This window comes from Cucurbita pepo, chromosome 5 (assembly GCF_057944985.1).
Source record: "Cucurbita pepo subsp. pepo isolate OVF chromosome 5, ASM5794498v1, whole genome shotgun sequence".
NCBI classification, from domain to species: Eukaryota; Viridiplantae; Streptophyta; class Magnoliopsida; order Cucurbitales; family Cucurbitaceae; genus Cucurbita; species Cucurbita pepo.
In genome coordinates, this window is record NC_141802.1 from 15,867,705 (window position 1) to 15,880,456 (window position 12,752).

Here is a 12,752-nt window from a genome sequence, read left to right on the forward strand (position 1 = left end):
CATCTTTTTATAAATCAATTTTCCAATTATATTGTCCATTTCTTGGGACAATCCACCAAATCCCACCTTATAAATATACATACCATCAATTTTCCAAGTAATTTAGAGACGTTGACGAGACATTATTTTAATTAGTACGAGGTATTTTAAGAAAACAAAAAAACAAAATCACGAGAGTTTAATGTTTCTATTTCAATGTTTGAGTCTAGACTACTCGTCTCTATTTATGCGCTAATTTTTAATATAATTAATCAAAAAATAATATAGAAAATTAGTAGTTTAATATAAAATGAAATAAAAAGAGAGAGAAAGTGTCGGTGAATAAGATGTAATTATGGAGTCCAAATGAATTGAGGGGTTTTTGTTTGCTTTTGATTGAAGAAAAATCTTGTAATTATAAAAGTTTATTAATGAGGAGTAGATGATTATGTGGGCTATACTTATTTCCTATTCTATTCATCATTATTTCCTAATTTATTATCGTCTCCGTCCCCGTCGTCGCCGACTCTGATTTTGCCCTAATCTCTTTATTTCGTAAATAAATAAATAGTTTTTTAAGAATATTGTAACAGTTTGTTTGAAGAATCTTTATTCAAATCTCCACAAAAATAAATGAAGAATTTTACGGTGATTGAAAATGAAATAAGAGGTCGGGACCATCTTGATGGACATCTGACTCATTTTCGGGTCGTAGGCTTAAAGGAGCAAGGCGGTTTTAGGGTTTGATAGGTTGAAAGGCAAATGGTCCATTGAAGACATGGTTGAAGTAGGTAGACTTGGGTTGTACATAGTCAAAAAGAAAACAAACCAACAGCTACACCTCATGTTTTATTTATAGGAACCCCACAAAAAGATTGAACACTACATGCATACATACATACATTCAATTTTTCAACTAATTCCATCATGAAATTTTGACCCATAGCTACGGTGTTCGCTCACTCTACAAAAGTGTTTTGTTCTATCCATGTAAATGAATGACAGGCTCGTATGAAAATTGAGTGAGTTATGTTCGTTTAAGAAAATGAGATCATAGAGCTCTATGGGAGAATGGTTTTGTTTCGACTTTAATGATTTGAATTTGCTTATGTCATCGAGAGAAATCTTGCATCTGACTTTGTTTCATTGTCGGGGTTGATATCTATTTGAGTTTTGGTTCTAGTTGAAGCATTTGATTGTGGAAAACAGCTCCATCGTGCCCATTATAGCCGTCTTAGCTCATTTCATTTGTACGATCCAGCATCGTTCATAACTGTTTGATTTTCACTGTTGTTTTTTTTCGTCATTTGACTACTAAATTTCGTTTCGTTAGTAGCTCTTCACTATCGGTCGTGGGCATATTTTTTGGTATTTAATTTTTGATTGAATGGTTTGAGTTTTGCTTATTTTGAAGTTCTTATTGCTATTTTGGTCGTTAGTGACCATGGATTGTAGGTACTCGTGGAGAGGTAGTCCTCATTGCTAACATCATCGTCTTTTCCGTTGTTATATTCCTCTTGTGGCAGGTATTTCGCAATTGCTAAGTTTGTGAGAATGGTCGATGAGAAAACGTGAGGTTCAAGATGTAGTGTTTGGTCTAGTTCACAGACGGTCAAATTCAATTCAACCCGGGATTCGGTCTAGTTTGCAATTGGTTTGTTGCTTTTCGGCAAAATTTAGTCGATTAGTAGGTATTTTTTATCGATTCCTAGTTCGGTTCCACTAGGTAAGGTAATTTTCTATTTGGATGACTACCATTTTTTAAATGCTTTTAAATGGTTAGATATGTGTGTATGTGTGTAGCTTTGTGATTTACGTGTTTATACGAATCATTCAAATGTTATTGTATTTATGGGACCCTTCCATGCATTGAATCACATGATATTTCTAAAGATATCGAGGGTATGAGTTAATTCTACCATCACACGCACAAGCTAGTTATCCCCCATAGTTCTTGTCATAGACCGGTTGGTCATGTTTTGGGTCTAGTTATAGCTGATTGATTACTGCTTGCAGCCTCCGATAGATAACAGGCTATTTTTTTTTCAATCTCGAGTGGGGGCATAGGTTGGTGGGTCCCTTTTTTAATGATTTAGATCCCTCGATTTACTTTATATTTTTGTCATGTGTGTATGCATATCTAACTCGAACATGAAAGTTACTTACTAAATATTTTTAATACCCAACATTTTCAACGTGTAAGAGTCTTGACAAGATAAGTGAAAATGTCATTAACATATATTTGATAACGATATCATACAAATTATGTATATTTTTTCTTGTACAAGGCATCAAATCTAGTACAGTATCACACAACGTTTATAGATCGACACTCATTCATATCTCGTTTTTTGATTTCTTAATTGTTCATCCGATAAAATATATAATAAATAATTTAAAAAAAATAACTTAAGAAAATTTGATAATAAGGAAAAGCATAAGACAAGCATGATTACCATCTTAATAACTTATGTTCCACTACTATCATCATCATTATTATTCATTTTATATAAATCTAAAATAATAATAATAATAATAAAAGTAAAAAGTGAGTGAAGTGTAAAATATAATGGAAAAAAAAAAAGAAAAAAAAAGGGTAATATTGTCTTTTACAAAATGATCGTTTTGGGTGGAGTCCAACCAAAAGGCCCAATAAAGAAAGCCCCATAAATCTAAAGCAACACATAAAGCATTCTGTCCATTGAGCCGTTGTGCGTGTGCTTGTTCCCCCCCTCTTCCAATTTCCCCCTTTTTTTTTATTATTCCTTTTTCTTTTTCTTTTTCTTATACCTTAAGTAAAAAAACATTTTATTTTTATTTTTATTTACCAAATAATTAAAAAAATCGAACTTAAATGGATGAAATTAAAATCAAAGTCGAAAGAAAATGAATAAATTATTATATAAAAGTAAAAAAATGACTCTGCAGAATGAGTCCAGAATTCATACCCGCAATTTTCCATATATTAAAAAATAAATTAGTTAATTTGAAATTTTAATGATAATATTTAAACAAAATACTAATTACTCTAAGTCGATTTTTTAATTTGTTAAAAATTATGTTATATATAAAATTTTAAATTTTAATTTTTTTTAATAAAGATAATAATTACGTAAGAATTACACGCGAGAAGTCGATCCCAACAAAAGTAAATAAAAGATTTAATTGAATAGAGAATAAAATAGGTAATGAAAAAAGTTTCCTGTCGCCAGTCGGGTGAACATGTTTAGTGAGAATGTAGGTTAAATAATTTAACCTCCAATAATTTTAGGATGGTAAAGTGGGACCCATCTAAAATTTACCACAAAGACAAAAAGTAAATTTGTGGGAAGAGAGAGAAAGAAGAGAGAGAGAGAGAGGGGGGCAGGAACACAAAGCTGATTTGTAAGTTAAAAAAAAAAAAAAAAAAAAACAAAAAGAAAAGCCGAAATGAAACTTTTATAATTGAAATTACAAACGTGACCTTCCAAATCCCAAAGAGAATTCTGCATGAATAAAATGGTATTTATTTGTTTAAAAATGGAATTAATCAATAAGCAAGTAGGTTACGTGGCAGCGGTTTAATGTGAACATTCTGTACGTTTGGATGAACGGCGTGGATGATGAGATGGTAGGATGCTTGCGTAGTAGTGGTTGTAGGGGATTGGGGGTCGACCAAAAAGTACTTAAAGCATAATCCTTAACCACCAAACAAAGAAAGCAAAAACTTCATGGGAATATGTGCTTTGCTCTCCCCTCAAATGCATCCCTATTTTTTTTTTATTTCTTTTTTTTTTTATTCTAAATTTAAAATATTTTAAGTATTAAAATTTAATAATAGCACTAGGTGGTCATGATCTCCATATACATTTTTCTTTTTTCTAAAATTAAATAAATAAATAAATAAATAAATAAAGCAAATCTATTTCCACTAAAACCGCCACGTGTAAGTTCGTGGGCATGGGTTAGCTTGCGTAGTGTCCTAATACAGAACCCGCGCTTGTATTTTTATGACTGTGATAAATAAGGAATATTGATTATTTAATTAATTAGTTAATTAATTAATTAATAAAAGGAGGAGAGAGAAGAGAATTGGAGGTTGTGTTGACGTTAACCCCTAGTTGGGGGCGTCCAGATCTTGCAGCTGTAAGAAGCTTCCCTTTCTCACACCACTCACTCTCTCTCTGGTTCTTCTTCTTCTTCTTCTTCTTCTTCTTCGTCTTCTCTCTCAAGAATATTGGATTGACACGAAAGCGATGAATTGGGGGAAATCAAACAAGATAACACAGATTCACGCAATTTCGCCATGAGAGCTCATCGTTTGAGCTTCTTCATTTTCTTTCTCTCATTATTCACTTCATTCATCGGAGCCTTCTCGCTTCTTCGCGATTCTGCCATTTCAACTAGGAGGATTCTGCATCAGCCTCTCTTTCCGATTGGCTCTGAGCCGCCGCCGGATATTGAGTTAACCCCGCCGCCGCCGCCTCCTGACTCTCCCTCCGACGTTCCGCCGTTTTTCCATGACCCGCCGACCACTCAAGATCAGACTCAACCGCCTCCTCCGTCTACCAATGGAACTATGCCTATCCCTGCTGCTACGGCGCAACAATCCAAGCCGACGAAGACCGTTGCGATTGCAATTTCGGTTGGGATTGTGACTTTGGGGATGCTCTCTGCTCTGGCGTTTTTTCTGTATCGTCACCGGGCGAAGCATCCGGGGGAGTCGCAGAAGCTTGTTGGAGGGAGTAATCCGGAGAGATTTCCGGAGGATTCGCGTGCGCCGCCGTCGAGTTTTTTCTATATTGGAACTGTGGAGCCGAGCCAGAGCTCTGTTGTTGAGCAGAATGGTGCTAATGGTGCTAATAGTTCGCCTTATCGCAAGCTGAATTCGATTAAGATGTCGGATCGGTACCGGCCGAGTCCGGAATTGCAGCCGCTGCCGCCTCTGCCGAAGCCGCCTATGGCTATGTCGCCTCCCGCTCTGTCGTCTTCGGATGATGAAAGCCAGAATACGGCATTCCATACTCCACAATGCTCGTCAATTGTTAGTCATGATGATGGCTATTTCTCACCGGCTTCTCGTCGAAGTAATTCTGTTAAGAGCTGTTCTACGGCAAGTTTTAAGAATGACCATATGAATTCCAATGCTCCTCCTATTCCTCATTCTAAAAGAACCTCTCCGAAATCTAGATTCTCGGTTTCTTCGACCAAGCGCAATACGTCTCAGCCTCAGCCACCACCGCCGCCGCCTCCACCGCGTCCGCTTGATGACCTTCGTGAAATTCCGAATTCGAAAGAAACAATGCCTTTCTCTTCCACGAGACCTAAATTTTCGAAGCCTCCGCCTCCACCAAATTTGGCGCTTCTTCAAACAATTAGCAATTCCGCCACATATCCTCAAATTCAGAAAACTGCTGCACCTCCACCTCCACCTCCGCCTCCGCCTCCGCCTCCACCGCCACCTCCACGGCCACCGCCGCATCCGGTTTCGTATTCAACGCCACAAAAACTAGGGTTATCGGAAACCAGAATGGCTCCAGTCACTCCTCCAGATTCCTCCAAGTCACAATCCTATTCAACAGCGAGAACAAACTCATCTTCCAAATCCACACCGACATCTGCACCAGCAAATTCCGCTAAAGAAGATGTTGTCGAAAGGATTAATTCGATGGAAAGGCTTGAATCCGAAGATACAGAAGGTTCAAAACCGAGATTGAAGCCCTTGCACTGGGACAAAGTACGGGCAACCTCAGACCGAGCTACAGTTTGGGATCAACTCAAATCAAGCTCATTCCAGTAAGTTGGTCTGTTAATACCGATTCTTGCAGATTTTTTGAATATTCATGAATTTCTGAGCTGAGATTTTTTTCAGATTAAACGAGGACATGATGGAAACACTTTTTGGCTTCAATTCTGCAAATTCGGTTCCCAAAGAGGCCACGAGAAAGTCTGTTCTCCCCCCCGTTGAGAAGGAAAATAGGGTATTGGATCCCAAAAAGTCGCAGAACATTGCAATACTCCTAAGAGCTCTTAATGTCACGCGTGATGAAGTGATCGAAGCTCTTCAAGATGGTGAGTGCTTTCCCAAATTGGGGCTACTTACAATAATTTGTGATCTGACGTATGAACAATTATTTCACAACCGTGGCTTTGATCACCAGCGTGATTGCTTTTCATTATATGCAGTTTTGAGTATGTTTTAAGAATTAACCATATCTCCATCATTATCAGCATTAGAAGATTGCTCATCTTTCTGCATCCTTCATTTTAGTTCATCATATTTGGTTATGAATCTTCAAGAAATTCATGTTTCTTTCTTCTGTTCTTCAATTATGGACTAAACAACTTTAGCTGATGAATTCTCCCGCATATTTCTTGGGGTTCTCAACTGAATAAATCAAAATCTTGTTTTACCTTTTATGTACTAATTTAAGATTGTACATTCTTGATTGTTATACTGTGTTCCCATGTTACTGATTCCTAAGTTTTGTACAGAATTCATTCCTTGGTCATTACTTTTTACATCTCTAATATCAATGCTCTTTTCTTTCTTAGCCACTTTCACTATTCCTCCTGACACATTTCCGCATTTTCACATTTACTGATGAGTTTCCGACCCTACCTTGCTTTTGTGCATTGATGTTGAATTTCCATAAAGTTAGTTGTCTTACGGTCGAATATCGTTCATTCTTTCTCTGTCAAGAATTATAATTAATTCCATACTTCTAAAGGGCCTAGTGAAAGTACCTTGCTCTTTGATGTTTCGATTGCATCGCATCGAGAAAGAGATTCGTTGCCGTAAATGATTTTGGCTGGATTATTATCTCAAAGAGTCTATGTTGGAGTGAATAGTGAAAGATCTGGTGATTAGGAGCATAGTTTCTATCCATTATACGAAATTATTTGTCATTGGCCTGACTCGATATAATCCCAATTGCTTTCGACCGATAATATGTCCTGTTTTAAAATGCATTTGGTGGTTACTTGTCTCTGTAATGTCATTCTCATCATATGAAACGTACTTTTTGTTGGCAACAGGTAACCCGGAAGGGTTTGGTACCGAGCTTTTAGAAACACTAGTGAAGATGGCTCCAACCAAAGAAGAAGAGATAAAACTGAGAGAGTACTGTGGTGATGGTTCAAAATTAGGGACTGCAGAAAGATTTCTGAAGGCAGTGCTTGAAGTCCCATTTGCCTTTAGAAGAGTTGAGGCCATGCTGTACAGAGCCAATTTTGATTCAGAAGTGAAGTATCTAAGGAAGTCATTTCAAACGCTTGAGGTAATTTGTCTAAATTTCTTTTGATAAACATTATGAGATGCAATGAATTATTAGTTTGTCTAAAATATTTTAATTTTCTCCAGGTTGCAAGTGAGGAATTAAAGAACAGTAGACTTTTTCTTAAACTCCTCGAAGCAGTTCTTAAGACGGGAAATAGGATGAATGTCGGTACGAATCGTGGTGATGCTAAATCCTTTAAGCTTGAGACCCTCTTAAAATTAGTAGATATAAAGGGAACGGATGGAAAGACAACATTGCTTCATTTTGTTGTTCAAGAAATTATCAGATCAGAAGGTGGTGCTGATTCAACTAGTGACAACCTTCAGCCCCGTTCGCAATCCAAAATCGAGGATGAATTTAGAAAGCAGGGCTTGCAGGTTGTGGCTGGACTGAGCAGAGACCTTAGCAATGTGAAAAAAGCAGCTGGTATGGACTCGGACGTCTTGAGCAGCTATGTCACAAAGCTCGAAATGGGGCTTGAAAAAGTAAGGATGGTTTTGCAATTCGAAAAGCCAGGAATGCATGGAAAGTTCTTCGACTCGATGAAAACATTCTTGAAGGAGGCAGAAGAAGAAATAGTTAGGATCAAGGACGACGAAAGGAAAGCTTTATCTCTGGTGAAAGCGGTCACGGAGTATTTCCATGGCGACGCTGCCAAGGAGGGAGCTCATCCATTCCGAATTTTCATGATCGTTCGGGATTTCCTAACCATACTAGATCAAGTATGCAAAGAAGTTGGGAGAATGCAGGACGGGGTAATGGTGGGTGCTGCAAGATCCTTTCGGATATCAGCAACAGCCTCCCTCCCAGTCCTCAGCAGGTACAACGTCAAACACGACCGAAGTTCCGACGAGGATAGCTCATCTCCGTAAACTCCCATAACACAAGTACCTCTTAGGAAGCTTGTCAGGTTAGCTTTAATCCTCCACTGGGGGGAATTTCACTAGTTTCTTAGATCTCAAGCATCTTTCAGACCAAAAAAAGGAATGGCAAACAGAGAATCTCCTTTGGAGACAACGACGCCCCCAGCAAAGTTTGTCCATTACTCAAAACACAGATTCCTGAAGCGGAATCAAGTTAGATTTTGCAGCAAAAAGGCAACAAAGACATGATCAAAGTGATGAAGAAACACCAAAAACAGCATGGGAAGAAGCACGAAGGAGCAGTGGCAAAACCTGAAAGGTACGTCTCAATGAAATGAGATAAATAAAAAGATAGAAAGAGAGGAAATGAATGTTCCACTTAAGAATACACGGCTATAGATAGGACAGAGTACCCTATTTAGATCAGATTCCTACACATTTCCAGAGAAAAAGTAGAATGTTTTTGAGTTGCTGCTAATATGTTGTTGCATTTGTTCAATGTTTCATAATAATAAATATCAATTTTTTTGTTCATTGTTCTTGATTGTTCTTGATTGTTCTTGATAAGAAGAATATATTCTGCAAAGTCATATCCTATCCCAAAGGGGTAATCTTAAAGCTTCAGTTGATTGTAGTGTGGGCTGTTTTTAATTGAAAAGAAGTGTGTGCCAAATCTAGAAGGACACTCAAATCTATAAATTTCTGTTTTTGGTCAGTTGGAAATCTGGCACTTTCTTCTTTCTGCTTCTCATAGTTCACAGCTCATAAAGCTCTCTCTTTCCTCCATTGCATTTTGTTATTCTATTTTCATCCAATTTCTATCTGATTTCCTCAGACTTTCATAAAACTATTAGAGGTAGCTGAAAATTTACAGTACAAAGAAATAATTATAAATATGTATGAAAAGGGTAAAAAAGAAATGTTTTTTTTTTGGTCCCTAAATCTATCTTCATTTATTATTCAAATTTTCACAAAATAGGCATTTCAATAATGTGAAATGATGATTGAACATAGGATTCTCCCAAATGTTGCTGGATTTTTATAGATCTAGTGTGCAATAATTTGAAATTTCATACGACACAATCCCACATTGGTAGGGGATGAGAACAAAACACGTTTTATAAGAATGTAGAAATCTTTTCCCTGATAGATGTGTTTTGTTTTAAAGCCTGAAATGGAAAAACTAGACTATTTCTTCATGTGTAATCTCGGTTCATTCATGTACTCATCATTTACTCAATTGTCGCAGTCTATTTCTTCAAGTATGATGTGAGAGAACTTTTATTACTAGATCGATTCCTTCCTTATAAGAAAAGAGTTTTTTTAGGATAAGCTCTATTATACTTAACTTGGTTTGTACCTTAAAAGGGTTTGAGGTTTAAAAAATATAATAACAATAAATTCTAAAAGAAAGGAATCAAAATATATTTTAACTAACATATAATAATAATAAATAAATAAAGAATCTAAAAAAAAAGTAGGGAAAGAAATTTTAATTTTTAATTTTTTTAAAAACTATAACTCTAAGTGTCCCTCATAAGAAATAATTTTAAAGAAAGAAGAATAAAACTTTTAAATTTTTAATTAAAAAAAATTAAAGCATGAGAATAAATTTAGGAATCAAAATTATATTTTAAAATAATTTATTTTAAAAAAAATATAAAAAAATGGGAAAAAAAAAAGAATAAAAAATTAAAAAGAATAGAAGGTGTTGTAAGAATGTTTTCCTTTTGTCCTTTGGGAAATTTTTATTCTTCTTTTTGGGACTCTCAAACCATCCGTCGGCAAAACAAGCCAAAATGCCTTTTCATTTATTTCCATAAATACATTTATTTTATTTAATTTTAAAAAAAAAAAACAACAACAAAATAATATATATATATATATATTTAATATATAACCCCAATTTAATTTGACCAAAAAGGTTTTCTTTAGTATCATTTGACCTAAAAGTTACATAAATATAATTAAAATAACGTCATAAATAAAATGATAATGATAAATTAATCCTTATAGTTAATTTTATATTATTATTGAATTTAATACAAATCTTAAATTACTATATATTTTTTTAATTCAATATGCCCAATGGTTCAACCACTTTTGTTTTTATTTTGATATTTAATTTGCTAGAATATTAAATTAATACAAACTAGTTTTAATTAGAAATTAAAAAAACAAACTCATGTTAGAATCTCATTTATTTAATAAAATATTAGAGCACAACCTTCACATGCATATAAAACTTATTTAAATGTAGAAATTAACATAAATTAAAGAAAAATGCTTGAATTAAACCGACAATGAAATTTAGGTTTATATATATTAATGTAATTTGGTTGAAAATGTAAGGACAAAATCGTAAGAAATAAAAATAATGTAATTATAAAAAAGTTTACCAAAAAGAGTTTTTATTTTTATTTTTCTTATTATTATTATTTTGTTTGATGTGATAAGAGGCACGTTTCTTTTTTAGCCCATTACCAAAAAGACAAAATATACAAATATGTTCCAATTTACTTTTATAACCCCAACCTTTTGGTTTTACTCAATAATAAATAAAAACATTATATATTTAAATTATAATAATAATAACAAACATTACATAAATGACATCGTTCCCTATAATTAGAGGTATACATGGATTGAATTAGGTTGGAGATGTTTTCTAGACCGGAACAATCTAAATAGAGTTCATAATTTAGATTGGGTTATTGGTTTTATTTAAACTCTACCTAACAAAAATACATATTACATTAATAACTAAAATTTCATAAAACTCATATATCAAACATCGAGTTGGGTTGCGTTGTAACCCTATTTTTCAAGTTGGTCGAGTTGACTCAAAAAAAAAAAAAAAAAAAAAAAAAACCTACGAACCAATTCAAATTTTGGATGTTCTAAAAATTCAATAATCTAACTCAACCAACTTTTATTACTTAGATTGGAGTTGTTCAAATTAGTCAAATTCCCAAATATATGAACACCCGTGATAAAATATCACATAATGATATTATATGTAGTTATAGGTTCCTTTTATCGATGCAATATTTAGTGGCATGACTTTGTCTCTTGTGGAGTCACTCAACTTGGCACATAGAAGCATTCCACTTATCATTATCATGACGTGACATCTTTCGTTATCTTACGTTATTGTAATTTTATGCAGGGGCTAGGTTCGTGCCTTCCAAAAAATAATTATTTTATGGTACGTAGGAGTTTAATTTATTTTTCATAATTCGTTTATCTAGGATTTTATTTTTTAAAATGTAAATGGGTATCAATTTGCTTATGTCAAATGTATGCCTTTAAGTTCACCGTAGATATTGTTTTTTTTTTTTACTTTCTCTTTTAGATTTCTCTCACTTTTAAAATGGGTCGTCATTGAGGTTTCCACACCCTTGTTTTGTTCATTTCTCCAACCGATATGAGATTTCACAATCCACACCCCTTTGGAGCTAGCGTCTTTGCTGACACTCGTTCTCCTCTTCAATCAATGTAGGACCCCCTAATCCACCACTTTCGAGGTTGAGCATCTTCGCTGACACTAGCTCTGATACCATTTGTAATAGCTCAAAGCCCTGAAGGCCTAATATTGAAATGACCCCTCAAGTAGCTATGACAAAAAATCGACAATATCAAATTTATCTCAAATATTGATGGATTCAACCTATATTTTTACAATTAATTTCAAAAAGTCATTCGAGATCTCTAAGCAATTTTCATAATGACCATTTTAGTCCTATTAAATACTATTATTCTACGATAGTCTTATAATTTTATTAATTAATCAGGTGTATGTATGCACATACTAAATTGTTAGGAAACATGATCGATCACATTTTGATGTCAATTTGAGTATAATTCTTTAGCTACAACACTAATTATTATTTCATACTAAAATTAATGTTTTTTTTTTATTATTTTAGAATAAAATTATTTTTTTTAGATTTTAAATATATCTAGTTTATTACGTTAATAATCATTTTTAATTTTTTCTAAAAGTTCTGATAATTACATAATTTAAGTTATATAATAGAAAATTCTAATACATTTGAAGCTGTATAATTATGTAATTATTAATCATATATAATTTTATTAATTACAAACACACTGGCCTGTTGCCATCTGGCATTCTCACGTGTCTGAAGAGATTTTGCATTTGGTTTCTTAAACGAATCGTTTTGAGATAGTTTTAGTAAAATGTAAATTAAAAAAAAAAAAATGCAAAACAAAACAAAACGCCGTTGCCGGGGATCGAACCCGGGTCACCCGCGTGACAGGCGGGAATACTTACCACTATACTACAACGACATCTTGTTATTTCGTTTTTAATTTAAAATAAAAAAAACTTTATTTTTCATTTTGATTCTTTGGTCGGGTTATATTTATTGCATTGCCCTTTTCTTAAATAGTTTTAATTTTAAAAAAAAAACATTAATTCAGTTAAATTACATAAACAAAAAAGTACGTCGTTTTGAAAACTAACCCTTTTTTTTTCCCGAAATTTCTACGTGAATATAAACTTTAATTTTCAAAACTAAAAGCTAAAATTGATAGGTTATTAAATACTTTAAATTTTGATGAAGATGCGAATAACATTTTTGTAAGAGCCTACTTTATGAAATCTTAAATTGACTCAAATTCATCA

General features: G+C 33.8%; 1 protein-coding gene and 1 non-coding gene across 2 annotated transcripts; one reads left to right on the top strand and one right to left on the bottom strand.

Moving 5' to 3' along the window:
- The first annotated feature begins 4,062 nt into the window (after positions 1-4,062).
- On the top strand, positions 4,063-8,635 carry FH6 (formin homolog 6). The gene is made up of 4 exons (XM_087124255.1): positions 4,063-5,754; positions 5,831-6,030; positions 6,997-7,238; positions 7,322-8,635. Exons 1-4 carry the CDS (start codon positions 4,265-4,267, stop codon positions 8,108-8,110), a joined length of 2,721 nt encoding a protein of 906 aa, XP_086980381.1. The 5' UTR covers positions 4,063-4,264; the 3' UTR covers positions 8,111-8,635.
- A 3,708-nt stretch (positions 8,636-12,343) lies between these two features.
- TRNAD-GUC (transfer RNA aspartic acid (anticodon GUC)) lies at positions 12,344-12,415 on the bottom strand. Its single transcript has one exon. It is a non-coding gene; the product is annotated as a tRNA-Asp (tRNA).
- Between the last annotated feature and the right edge of the window lie 337 nt (positions 12,416-12,752).

What these genes read in the sequence shown, in the direction of transcription:
- FH6 (XM_087124255.1), top strand. Translation starts at nt 4,265, where the DNA reads ATGAGAGCTCATCGTTTGAGCTTCTTCATTTTCTTTCTCTCATTATTC. An exon ending in CTCAAATCAAGCTCATTCCA is followed by an intron (nt 5,755 to 5,830) that starts GTAAGTTGGTCT and finishes GATTTTTTTCAG; the next exon opens with ATTAAACGAGGACATGATGG. An exon ending in GATCGAAGCTCTTCAAGATG is followed by an intron (nt 6,031 to 6,996) that starts GTGAGTGCTTTC and finishes TGTTGGCAACAG; the next exon opens with GTAACCCGGAAGGGTTTGGT.